This window comes from Hemicordylus capensis, chromosome 6, assembly GCF_027244095.1.
Source record: "Hemicordylus capensis ecotype Gifberg chromosome 6, rHemCap1.1.pri, whole genome shotgun sequence".
Classification (NCBI taxonomy): domain Eukaryota; kingdom Metazoa; phylum Chordata; class Lepidosauria; order Squamata; family Cordylidae; genus Hemicordylus; species Hemicordylus capensis.
In genome coordinates this window covers 51,014,136-51,027,629 of record NC_069662.1, presented here as the reverse complement: position 1 = coordinate 51,027,629, position 13,494 = coordinate 51,014,136, and the positions used below count along the sequence as shown (strand labels likewise).

The following is a 13,494-nucleotide window of genomic DNA, read 5'->3' as shown; positions in this document are numbered from 1 at the left end:
GCTCACAATCTACAAAAGAAACATAAGATAGACACCAGCAACAGCCACTGAAGGAATGCTGTGCTGGGGGTGGATGGGGCCAGTTGCCCTCCCCCTGCTAAATAAAGAGTATCACCACTTTAAAAAGGTGCCTCTTTGGTCAATTAGCAGGAGACATCTATTTCTTTACAAATATATAGAGATGCTGGCAAAATTCTCCAAGCTCAGCCTTAGTGAACAATTTGGGGGGCTTAAAAAAATTTCACCTCAAGCAAGAAGTGAATGTTTCAGTGCCCCAGAATTCTTCTTCAAGCTTGGAAAGGTTCACTGGCATGTCTCCATCAGTCCTCCATGCCAGTTCACACTACCCCAAGATACATCAAGGGGGGGAACTTCCTGCTCACTGCCCAGCTCAGTTACTGCTCCCACTTCAGACAGGTAAGTAAAAGACTGGAGGAGAATATATTTTTAGGGAGTAGAAAGCTGATGGGGAAGAGGCAGCCATTTTTCAAATCTTTGGCTCAACAAATGATCCAATCTCTTCCTGATTTCTTGGGAAGAAATCAAATAATTTCTTATTTAATCTGAGGTGAGTGAGGAAGAGCTTGCCCAACTCTACAAAACTATTGACTGAGTGTGTAGCAAGCAAGTAGGGGCAAGTCAAGGACTGCTATTCAAAAGCAGCATTTGTCTGCAAAAACAACTACTCTACAATATCCTTTTGAGGTTTGGTTACCAGAACTGCATCAAATGTGACCACACTATGGATTTATATACTGGCATTGAGATATTGACCAATTATCATCATCATCATCACCACCACCATCACCAACACCATCAAGCATATGGACAGGCAGGGACCGGGTGTTTGAGATAAAGGTTGGTTAGCTTTTTCAAATCAATCCATTTGCTAGAGAAAAACATATGCATAATTTCCCATGACCTTTGGCACTATTTGGTAATTGTTTTAGATTAGTCAGCTTTCAAATGACATATTAACATGTGAAAAAGAACCTTCAGGAAATAATCATCTCAGAGGGATTCTTCTGTTAAATCTTTGAATTAATTGAATACTGGCTTTCCATACAGTTCTCATTAATCATGATGAAGCAATTTCCACATCAGTTGGTTTTTCCAGGAAACATCCCAGTTTCTTAACCAGTAGTTTCACCACCTCTCGTGCAGGCAGCCATGTTCCTGGAAGCCCTAGGATAAATCTCTCTTTAGTAAAGATTATCCCCTGCTGAAAGCGATGAAATGGACAATAGAACTGTTATATGTGGTACAGCTTCCCATTCCCAGCATCCTGGTTCAGCTAGCAAAATTGGAAACTTTTGAGTTAGGCCCATCAAGAGAAGAAAAAGAGTGCACAAACCTGGAGAAGGTACAGAATAATGTGTGGCACTTATTTAAGAAAACATAATATTGATATTAGTCTTGGGGACATCAAGATTTTATTTTCCTAACCAAATCTCACACATTGATTGCTCTGCACCTGGATGAAGCTCATTGCATCTCTTTCTTCTGCTGCTGTTTGTCTACCACTCTAATTTTATCTTCTCTTAAGCCAGCCAGGGCCAGAACTCACAGAGGCTCTTCTCACGATCACGTGAGAAGAGCCTCTATGGGGTTTGCAAGGAGAGCGGGCTAAGCCTGCTCTCCTCGCAGATGACCAACCAGTCTACTCTGGGTGGCCACAGCGGCCGCCCACACAACTGCCAGCTCCATGACGGAGTCGGCGGGGGCTGGGAGGATTGGGGGCCACGTGGCCCCCAGAAGCTCCAGTATGCTCTGTGCGAGCACACAGGGCATACTGGAGAGACCCCCGGAGCTGGGAGGTGGTTTTTCACCTCTCCTCCAGGGGTCTGCTCATGAGTAGCCATGCCGCAGAGCCATGCCGCAGAGCCGTGCCGCAGCTACTCACAATTTTAAAAACCGGATTTGCAGAGCACTTGCTCTGCAAACCCGGTTTAAGGGGAGGGGTTGTTTGGCGGGTTAACTGCCGGGAGGCAACCGGGCTCGTCTGCAAGCCCGGTGGCTCCCACGATCAGCCAAAATCGGGCTAGGCTCCCCTGGCCCGATTTTGGCTGATCGTGGGAATAGCCTCACAGGCTTATAAGAATATGAGTATATGGCAGAGAGACATAAATCCAGTTCCATATTTATCATGATTAAACCTTCTGTCTCCTCCCTACCATGACTGTGAGCAGCCTAGACAGGAGGTCAACATGTGTCGGTCAACAAACATTGCAGCGTGTTCTTTTTCTTTTGACAGACTTTTCTCTTCTGGGTTTGCCTCTGATGGGATCAGATTGAAAACAACAAGGAAGTTAAGCCAGCCACAACTGGAAGGTAATTTTTCTGCTGGGCAACTAACTGTAAAGGCCTCTTATAGTCCTGGACACAGTCTGCCGATATATTTGAAAGCTATTGTAGATTCTCCCAGCTTCAGTCCCATCTATACTGCAAAGCTGCCCTCACTGAAGTGAAACTGCTTCTCTGCAAAGAACCTTGTGTTCACAGAGATGTGTGGAACCTAGGTATCCCTTAGGCTGCTTCCCAATATCACTTCTAGGGGTTATGATGGTAGCAGAAGGAAGACAATCTCCAAAACCGAAAGTACTTCATGGAAGTAGTACTTCCTGTTGAGTGAAGTTTGAGCTACAGTTGCTGTTTTAAAGTGATGATAGCCCCCTCTGGAATCTGAAATAAACACATGGGATGGGATTCAAACTGAGCCAGGCGAGCCTGTTCAAGGGGTATACTTGTGCAGGAGAATCCAGCAAGAGCTGGCTTACAAGCAGGTTTTTCAAGCTGAGCTTGGCTCGACTCGAACTTGAACCAGCATCACTCTTTAGGTGGCTGGGCTGGTTCAAGCACAAGCCTGGCTCTAGTATGATCATCACATGAAATGATCAGCACACAGGTTTCACAATTCCGTATAGAAAAGGCAGGATGTGTGAAGGTACTAAGTTTGCTTCACCCATGTTTTTTAGAACTTGTTTTCATGCTAGCACGAGGGTAGTGTAATGGTTAGAGTGCCTTGATGTAGACCAGGAAGATCCAGACTAGGGGTGTACATGGAACCAAGACATGTGCAGTTTACTGAGTGATCTTGGGTCAGTCTCTTCATAGCATTGTTGTGAGAAAAAGAGGAGGTTGACAATGTACATTTTTCTGATATATTTGGAGGAATTTTTAAAATAAAATAATTCTTCAGTTCTCTCCTGAGTCTTATGACCACCACCTCCTTCTATTTCTGTATAGCATTCCGCGTTGCTTACGATACCTTCAGCAAAGACCTTGATGGCTACATTGATCTTCCAGCTCTGGAGACCACAGCCCATAAGTTGGGAATCAGCTTAACTGAGGAAGAAGCCTTTGATGAGCTGGTGTATGCTGACGCAGATGGTGAGTGACCTTCCCTTCCAACCATTCCCAATTGTAAATAGTGTGGAGAAAGTGAGTAGAGGAAATGGTTTCTCATCTCTCATAATACTAGGGCTCAGGGCTGCTCAGTAAAATGCATGGGCAGCAGATTCATGACGGGGGGAAAGAAAATACTTCTTCACAAAATACATCATTCATTTATTGAACTTCTTGCCACGAGATTTGGAGATGGGCCCTGGCTTTACATAGCTTCAAAAATGGATTAGACGTCTTTATGGATGATAGACTTATCAGTGGCTATTAGCCATAGGCAGCACCTCCAAATCCAGGAGTAGCATACTTCTGAATACCAGATGCTGGGGACAGACAACAAGGGAGAGCTGTTGCTTTGGTGGTTTGCTTATGGGCATGACCAAAACTGAAGGGTAGTATGCCAGTAAATTCACTAGAGGTGGCAGGATTGTTCCATCACAACCAGTATTAGGACTATGGCTTTGTTGGGGGTGTCCTCCTCAATGAGTTTTGTTGTTGTTTTTTGTCTTGCAGGAGATGGAAGGGTGAGTTTCTTAGACTTCCTTAGCACCATCACAGACAGCAAGCGCTTCATCCAGGCTGTAGGTGAGTATTGTTATAGTATTATCTCACGTCTTCCCACTTTTGTGCACCAAGATACATTCACAGTTGTGTACAATAAAAATAACACAGTTCAAAAAACAGTATGACAGTAAACCCTGTTGTGGTTGGTAGCACCGCCCCTGCTCTCTGCATAGATGCTGCAGTTACAGGATCTTTGAGTACCTGTGAAAATGCTTGTAGTTGCAGAATGCCGACTTACCACAATTGAATAAAACTCACCGTTGAGTGGTGGGTGAGATGGGCATTGGGTCCCAGGGATTATGTTTGGACTAAAGCCCAGTTTAGACTATGATTTGTCAGTAGTGGCTGGTGTGGGCGCCGCTGGGGGAGCAGCGAGAGGGACCTTTCGACATAAATTAGTAGGTGCTTACATCCGCTCTGGCCACACCTGCAAGCTGCTCCAAGCAGCCGCGCACTGCCCAGCACATTCTGCCACTCACCTGGCTTCCACGGAGCCGTCCCCCTGCCAGCGGCCAGGTGAGTGGCAGAGCCGATCCCCCTCCAGCAGCACCCACACCGGCTGCTACGGTGCTGTATGAGTGTACAGATGTCTGTATACCCATACATGTGTTTGTGTGAATGACTGTACCTGTGTTCATTTTCAAATTGAACCTGGACACAGGCCCTTCAAATGCATGGTACAGATAGGAAGTTGACTTCTGTACCTGCATTCAACATGTGAATGACTGTACATACCTGTGTACACTGCACACTCATTCTACGAGTGTTGAATATAATGTGTGAGTGGGCCTTAAGCCTCTGGGCAAAGTGTGTTTTGAAAAATTAAGCCACCACATACTGACTGAATCTGCCACTCTGCGCCCATCAGAATTTATTATCTGTTCCTCTGCCAATTTATGGACAGTGACATCATCCCAAGGGAGGTAATAAGAAAGAACCAAGACTCCCCGAGTTAGCCAGCACTGCAGCTGGCAGGCATGGGGAGAAATCCAGAAGTATCACCATTACCCAGAATGCAGATTCCAATTCCTGAATTGTGAGTGGGCAAAAGAGAGTGTAGGATGCTGTGGGGCAACAGTAACTGGGCTATCCTGCAGTTGCAAGGAAGATGCCATTTATCTTTAAGGTGATTCATGTTCCCTCACAAAATGGGTTCTGCACCTGCACAGTAACACCTGTGGAAGAATTCTTCAGCTCCTCAAGGCACTTTACTCTGCCCACCGTGCACAAGGCACACCCGTTATTTTCAGCAGTTAGAGTGCCCATTTTTCAGTTCTTCTCAACCACCACGGCATTCACCTTTTGAAGGATTCACTCCTTGATCGGATTCTGTTCCTGTGAGATATCATTGATATACTTTTACCCTGGTTTTTGGACTGACAGTTTAACATTGATCTTTTGGATCGCAATTAGGACTGTATTACTGGACAGTAAAAAGACTTTTTAAAAATGTACTTCTTGTAGAGGGACTCTTCCCTCCTCAGATAAACGCGATCAGTGTTTAATCTGTTTGGGTGAACATCATAACATTAGAGTCTGCAAGATTGTTTGTCATTCTTGAAACAAACAAGAAAAAGCAGAGAACTCCAACATAGAGCAGCTTTATATGAAAATGCATTAAGATCTCCAACACTGTTGCTGTGGTCACTGCTGACTTCGACTTCTTCGATGTTGGTCGACAGTCAATCTCAGGATCAAGGTAGACATTGGAGTATTCACCATGGGGAGAGTCTCAGACCCACCACTCAGAGAAAGAGCACTCAGAGTCTATGTTTAAGAGGCCCGAAGATGTCAGCAATGACTGGCATCACCGACGTCTCAAAAACCAGGAGCACCAGAGGGATGATTCTCCTAACTGCTCAGGGTTGAAGCGATCAATATCTCGATATTGACACCTGATGCAACATCGAAGGACAGTCTTCATTCCATGTCTTCAAAACTGACTACCACACTGGCTACAACACCGACGGCAGGTTTGGGGAAATCTCCCCATACCCCATTACCCTTCTGTAGTTCAAGTCTTTCCAATGGATCTTCAAAGAACACAAATATCCCCTCGAACATTAGCATCATAATCAATATCGGGTACAACTTCGACACTAACCCCAGTATCGACTGCTGCAACTTATAGTGCGCCAACTTATAGTGCGCTTTCAATATCAGCGATGGCGCCAACATTGACACCAATGTCGACTGTCCTCATCCCAGAGTAATCTCCTTGCAAGACAGAGGCAACCCCACAATGGAATGTTGTTGCAGGCAGCTCCCATGCTTCACCTATCACTATGGATTGCTCACCTGATAATTCCCCAACCAGTTTTGACCAGAATAAAGGTTCTAATTCGAGTAAAAATGACTACCTTCTAAAGAAGCCTCCCCAGCTTGTACCTGTGCCAGATAAGACTACTTCAAAGAACTTGGAGTCATTGATGGGTTCGTCACAATCCACCCCATTGGGCTCCACCCTCAGAGGTTTTTCAATGCACTTATTAGACAGAGATTAAGAAATTGAAGCAACTCCTATCCCAAAAACTCCTTCAGCATCTAGAGTGACATCTATGTCCTCTTCCTCATATACACCAATCTTTCATTGGAGAGAAAGAGATACCACTACTCAGTTCCAACCTATTTGTCCATGGGATGCCCAATGGATTATTGGAGTTCATCGGGAGCACTAGACCCTGCCTATATACATGACTTTAGATGGTTCGGGAATCTGTATTTTCCATCACCTGGACTCTCTTATGGCTTCGATGAATACAGATTGTGAAAATCTAGGAAATTAAGAGGAAACCCTGAAAAAAGTGATAACCTGAAAGACCCTATAGATATGCACGAATCATTTTTTGCAATTTGATTCAACCTCAAATTGAATTGCACAAAAATTTGAATCAATTCATCAAAACAGTTGGCTATTGCTGGCAGCTTTGACGAATCAAATCAAAAATTTGCCCCCCCCCCAAAAAAAATTTGTGATTTACCCATAGGGAACAATGGGGAACTCCAATCACCCCATTGTTCCCCATGGGTAGGTCCTAGGAACAGCAAAGTGGGTTGCGTGGCAGGACATTATAGGTGCCACCTACTACCCGACATATAAACAAAATAGGGCAAGCGGGTGATTTGTTTTTTAAAAAAATTATATTTTCCCAAATAATAGGATCCTATGGGGTTTTATGGTTGTTGTTTTTAAGTTTTAAATTTCCCACCATAAGCTCAACCAGAACAACATCTTCAGCCACATTTTGACTGAGTTATTGCACCTTGCAACGAAGATTGCAGAGCAGAGCAGTGAGTGAAGCACAGGTTACTCTCAAAGCCACACATGGAGCTCATCACAGCAATCACCAAGAAATATTACACACAGAGCTGAGCTGCCATTATCCATTTCTTGCCACAGCGTCATTTCTTGCCATAGCTCAAGGCAGGTGGGCACCCAAGTTCTGCCTTTGTCAAGCTGAGATCCAGCAAAACCAGATAGTTATAGCAGTAAGCAAAAGCACAGCATTATAGGTGCTGAGAAAAGAAACCACAGAATCAAACCTTCCTTGATTCCTTCCTCCTCTCCTGATGTAAGGGCTCTCTCTGCCTCCCAGTCCCTTTGAATACATTTTGAAGTTCCCTCCCTTTTTGTTGCCCCTTTATCAAAACAATCATAGCAGCAATGGGTAGCAGTATATACTAAGTGCTGAGAAAAGAAAACCACAAAAGCAAAACTTCCTTCTGGGAGTTTTCCACTCCTTTGTGAAGGGCCATTGGGAGTACATCATGGATAGAAAGAGACTTTCTATCCAAGTATGTAACTTCTGTAATAAACCTTTAGAAGTATTTGGACCTTAAATGTCTGTCTCAATTATTTGGCAGCAACCCTGTTTTGAAACTGCATTTTATGCAATATCTCTGCTTAACACTGAGGCTATTCACATGATTGCAGAAAATCGGGCTAGCCTCCGCTAGCCCGATTTTCTGCAATTGTGAGAACCACTGGGCTCAGCTGCGACCCCGGTGGTTCTTGAGCGGGTAACCCGCTCAAATAGCCCGCCCCTAAAACTGGGTTTGCAGAGCAAGTACTCCACAAACCCTTTTTAAAAAAATCGTGAGTAGCCACAGCGCGGCTCCGCACCGTGGCTACTCACGAGGAGACCCCCAGAGGGGACGCGAAAAGCCGCCTCCCGGTTCCGGGGGTCTCACCAGCATGCCCTGAGTGCTCGCGCAGGGCATGCTGGAACTTCCGGGGGCAGATCGGCCCCCACTTCCCCCAGCCCCCACCGGCTCTGTCACAGAGCTGGCAATTGTGTGGGTGGCCGATTTGGCCACCCACGGCTCCCATCCTGCTCGTGTGCATGGAGAGCGGGCTTCCCCGTGAGACCTTGCTCACTGCTGTAAATTTTCCCAATGGCAAACAGTTTAAGCAAGTGTAAAGTGATGCATACTGGGTGGGTGGGGGGGGGACACAACTTCATGTATACACTGATGGGATCTGAGCTGTTGGTGTTGGTCGTGGTGGACAGCTTGTTGAAACTGTCAACTTGGTGCACAGCAGTTGTGAAAGAGGCAAATTCCATTCTAGGGATCGTTAGAAAGGGGACTGAAAATAAAAATGCTAAGATTATAATGCCCTTATACAAATTTATGGTGTGGTCACATTTAGAGTACTGTGTACAGTTCTGGTCACTGTATCTTCAGAAGGACATATCCCTTTACTGCACCTTCCCCAGTTCTACAACCAAGATGATCAAGAGCCTGGAGCATCTTCCTTATGAGTCCAGGCTACAGCATCTGGGGGTTTTTAGTTTGGAAAAGAGGTGACTACAGGGAGACATGATAGAGGTGTACAGAATTATGCATGGAGTAGAGAGAGTGGACAGAGAGCAATTTTTATCCCTCTCTCACAACACTAGAACCAGGGGTCATCCCATGAGGCTGAAGGCTGGGAATTTTAGGAACAAAAGGAAGTACTTTTTCACACAGTGCATAATTAATCCATGGAATTCTCTGCCACAGGATGTAGTGATGGCCACTAGTTTGGGTGGCTTTAAAAGGGGCTTAGCTAATGATAGACCTGTCCTCCATGAATTTGTCTACTAGTCTGGTGACTTTAGGCCATCTCCAGCCTCAGAGGCATGAGGCCTCTAAATACCAGTTGCAGGTGAGAACAGCAGGAGAGAGGGCATGCCCTCAGCTCTTGCCTGTGGGCTTCTCAGAGGCAGCTGGTGGGCCACTGAGTGAAAAAAGATGCTGGACTAGATAGGCCTTGGGCCTGATCCAGCAGGGCTATTCTTCTATTCTTATGTTCAAAGTACCCTTCAGGGACTGATCCAGATTGGGACCACAACATGGGAGAGGGAATTTCAACATGGGAGAGGTTAGTGTTACTATTCCTATACCGCAGATGTGATGGGGAGGGCAGGGAGCTGAGGCTGAGAAAAGATGCCTTGCCTAAGGCCACCTTTGAGGTGAGAAAAAGTGAGATTTGAGCAGGGGGTTTCTTGGTTTTATTCTTGTTCACCCCAGCATTTTTACCCACTTAGCTCCTCTTCCCCTTAATGGGGATGAGGTAGAGGAAGCTTTTCTAACTATTCTGCATCCCTTTAATTTTTTTTTTTTAATTAATCCCTTGTTTCTCTCAGCCCCCAAGAAAGGTAACATGGAGATCGTTGATGCCCAAGGGATCTTGTTCTTTGAGCTCTTGTCAAAGCTGGTGGAGTCATGTTTGCTGCCAAAGAACGCCACTGAGAATATTGTTAGGTGAGAATCGGGCGATTCTGCACAGACACATGCACACACACAGAATCGTAATGCTCCCACTGTAAGGTCTATTAAAAAGAAAAAGCTAATCAGGTTTAGCAAAGTTGCATGCTTCACTGTCAACATTTAGATTATAAGCTCCTTGGGACGGGCCTGTCTTTCTTGTATTACTTTTTAAAAATGCCATGTACAGTGTGTGTGTGTGTGTGTGTGTGTGTGTGTGTGTGTGTGCACGCGCGCTCGCACGCACGTGTGTGTGTAAAAACAACCATTCATATATAACAATATTATTTATAACTCTATAAATAGTAACAACACCTGGGATGAAAGCCCAGATGTCCTGTGGGAAACAAGCATGCTCAAGAAGACCCATGTTCCCATCCCTTGCCACCAGCTGGCTTCCTTTGTGCATGGACAATAATCCATGGTTTGAACTAGAATCAGCTGCCTTGCTCTTCTGCCAGACAATAGCAATATAAGATGGAGACCACTGCTTTAATGGAAAAATTCAAGTCACCCAGATGGTTTTTAAAAACATCTAGCTGCCATTTCATTTTTACAGTTGTTTGAAAATCTGCCAACTCATATAAGCCAGCACAAATCAATTTTCAAATATTAGGTTGATCAAGTCATTGATCATTGTTGCATCCTAGGATTGTAGTACTCCTGTTTTTCTTGAATGCTTTTCTCAGTGGAGGAAAGGTCTGGTGACTAACCACAAAAGGAAAAAGAATGATTTTGTTGTTGTTGTTAACAAGTACAAACTATATAACCCCAGGTATAAAAAGAGCCAGTGAGGTCATTCTCATGACCAAGTGTGGGGGAGCTGAAGGGAAGGCAGGAGATTTATTCTTTCCTCCCACATGATCAGAGCCTCCGTTGGGTTCTGTCACCCACATGAGCAGTGTAGCAGCAAGCTGGAGCAACTAAGTATCCCACAATGAACTGCATGAGCAGCGTTGTGCATTGGGAAATTTCTGTGCTGCCTGGCCACTCCTTCCCCCCGGCTCTATGATAAAGATGGCTTCCAGCCAACCAGGAGAGCTGCTGGCAGTGTGGAGCTCCAGATGACCAGCAAGTATGGTTGCCATATTCAAGCTTCCCAAATCCGGGTGGCCTAATTTGTATATTATGCAACATTTTGCATTTTATTTATTTATTTGACAGATTTGTATACTTTCCCCACCTTCTCTGCCCTCCCATGTGATCAGATCCAGAGTGAAATCCAGGCAGCGCATTTGAAATCCATGTAAATCCGGGCGGAATTTAGCAGCCGGGTGGAAGGGCCAAAATCTGGGGGCTACCCTAAATTCCAGGGGACATGGCAAGGCTACCAGCAAGTGAGGGTGGAGGTGCACGCCAGTGCTCCTACCTCACTTTCAGCCTGTGTTGCCGATCAGGGCCACCTAGGGCAGGAGCAGCTGGATAGGGAGTGATCCCGGGGCTGCAGATGACCAACCCTGCCTGGGCTTTCCCACTCTTACCCAAGTAGGGCTGGTTGTGAGAATTACCTCAGTAAGGCAGTTCCCAAAGTCAAGAATAGGGTAGGAGAAATGTCCTGCCCTATTTCAGGAGCTGTGCATGCTAATCTAGGTGGCCAGATTTGGCTTTTAAAAAGCCTAATTCTGGCTTACAGCCCATTTGACCCACGAGTATATCCCTTAGGTTCTGACAACTCATGCTCCTGGTTTTTATCATGTGTGAGGGGGAAACAAGGTAGGAGGCACCAACAGTGATCCTCTGTAAATTGGCTGTTGCATTAGAAGGCTTTTCCTCCTACTTCGTTCAGCAGCTGAGTTGGACAGAACCCTCTGATGCAACCGCTGTTTAACAGATGATCCCCGTCAGCACCTCCGACTTTGGTTTTCTCTTGCAGACGATCAAAAACCAGGAGCACACACAGCTCCTAAAATATGGTAGGATGCTTGTCCTACCCAGGTAATGATCACTCCCTATCCTCCAGAAGGGCTCTGCAGGATCAGAACCATGTCACTGATCCTCATCGTGTTTCCAGTGTTGCAGAGCCCCTCCGGAGTGCGGGGAGTACTCCGGAGTTGTCCAACTGTGCTCACACAAGGGGCCAGGGGGGATTGTGTGAGGGGTCCCATGCATCATGCCCCTGCAGACCCTAGAAGCATGAGCACTTCAGCCAGTGTAAACTGTTTTTGATCTACTATCTTTAAGAACATAAGAGCAGCCCTGCTGGATCAAGCCCATGGCCCTTCTAGTCCAGCATCCTGTTTCACACAGTGGCCCACCAGATGCCACTGGGAGCCTACAGTGGCATCTTTACCCCAAACAATTGTATGATTCTGTTCATGTCCTCAGTTACAACCTGGAATTGCTTTTGGAGAGGTGGGAAACTAACTAGAAGGACTTCTGTTATTGTAAAACTGTGAATTGTTATGGTAAAAAAAGTAAGTCATGGCTTAGCCACCTTTGCTTTCTTGTCCAGTGGCATTTGACTTTTGTCTTGATTCTTCCTTTCTTGCCTTATAGCTACTATCGGCAAAAGTTCCTGGATTCTACTGGCAAGAGAGCATGGCACTCTGATGGCTCTGAGAGCAAGAAGCAGGGTCAGAAGAAAAAACATGCCAAAAAGGCCCCGTCCGGCATGACTGTTTATGCTGGTGCTGCCCGCATTGGCATCATGAAAGACAATGAGTTGCGGAAATTTGTGGCACACCTCCAAGGTGAAAAGCACATTTGCATGGTTAATGAAAGCAGCCTCTGAGAGTGAGATTTGGTCATGAGCTGGGGTGGCGGGTGGGGAGCTTTACTATGGGTTGTTGTTGTTTTAATTCTAGGCTAGATTCAGCATTCGATTTATATCAATTGTGGAAGTTTGCATTATACTCTTTACATAATTTTGCAATTCTTTGGAATTATTAATGTGCAAGAGTCTAGGTTGGTAGGGAATAAGGAAGGGAGGGTGAGGGACAGGATAAAAATGAGGGACAGGATAGGGCCGGCTCTGGGGGATCTGGCGCCCCGATGCAACATTCTGTTGAGTGCCCCCCCCTTATAGTAAAAAATAAAAATTCAAAATAATTACAATTAGTGTGTATTCAAAATTTAATACACAAAGATTTTACTTAATTATGTACATAACATTGTATATAATATAATTATGTACATAATATGTATATAATATAATTATAATTATATTACTCCTATACTTAAAGAGCTTTTTGGCTACCAATACGCTTCTGGGCAAAATACAAGGTGCTGGTTATAACCTATAAAGCCCTACACAGCTTAGGCCCTGGGTATTTAAGATAATGGAGCAGTCTTGGCTTGAGTGAGTGAGTGAGAATGGAGCAGTCTTGGCTTGAATGAGAGAGAGAAAGAGAGAGAGAGAGAGAGAAAATGGAGCAGTCTTGGCGAGAAAAAGACAGAGAGTCAGTTCCCCATTGTTCTGGAGGTCCCTGTCCACATCCTGCCAGAGGCAGCTTCCCCCGCCCCAACAGCGCTTTCTCTCCCCACCGGGCTCCCTCCCTCCCTGCCATTTTCACCCGCCCTTCGCCAGACTCCCTTATGAGGCCGCCGGCCGCTTCCTTCTCCTCCTCCCTCTTCCATCATCACTGCGTCTGGGGCCATTTTCTTCTCGCTGCCTCCCGCCAATTCGAGCCGCTGCACGGCTGAGGGGATGGCTGCGGGGGTGCGTGTGTGTCCTTCTACCCCCCCCCCCCCCCGGTGGCAGAAGATATCAGAGCAATGTCGTGGCCTGCTGCTTGGCCCAGCATTGCTTCCCAACTGCGAGGCGTGCCTGTGCAGTTA

General features: G+C 45.7%; 1 protein-coding gene across 2 annotated transcripts in view; it reads left to right on the top strand.

Annotated features, from left to right (window-relative positions):
* Positions 1 to 13,494, top strand: part of LOC128330249 (uncharacterized) — a 172,126-nt gene that overhangs the window by 140,375 nt on the left and 18,257 nt on the right. For both annotated transcript variants that reach the window (XM_053262784.1, XM_053262783.1), the window contains 5 exons: positions 2,255 to 2,331; positions 3,247 to 3,390; positions 3,916 to 3,987; positions 9,597 to 9,714; positions 12,214 to 12,407. In XM_053262784.1, the coding sequence (XP_053118759.1) occupies positions 2,255 to 2,331; positions 3,247 to 3,390; positions 3,916 to 3,987; positions 9,597 to 9,714; positions 12,214 to 12,407 (605 nt within the window). The remainder of the gene's footprint in view (positions 1 to 2,254; positions 2,332 to 3,246; positions 3,391 to 3,915; positions 3,988 to 9,596; positions 9,715 to 12,213; positions 12,408 to 13,494) is intronic.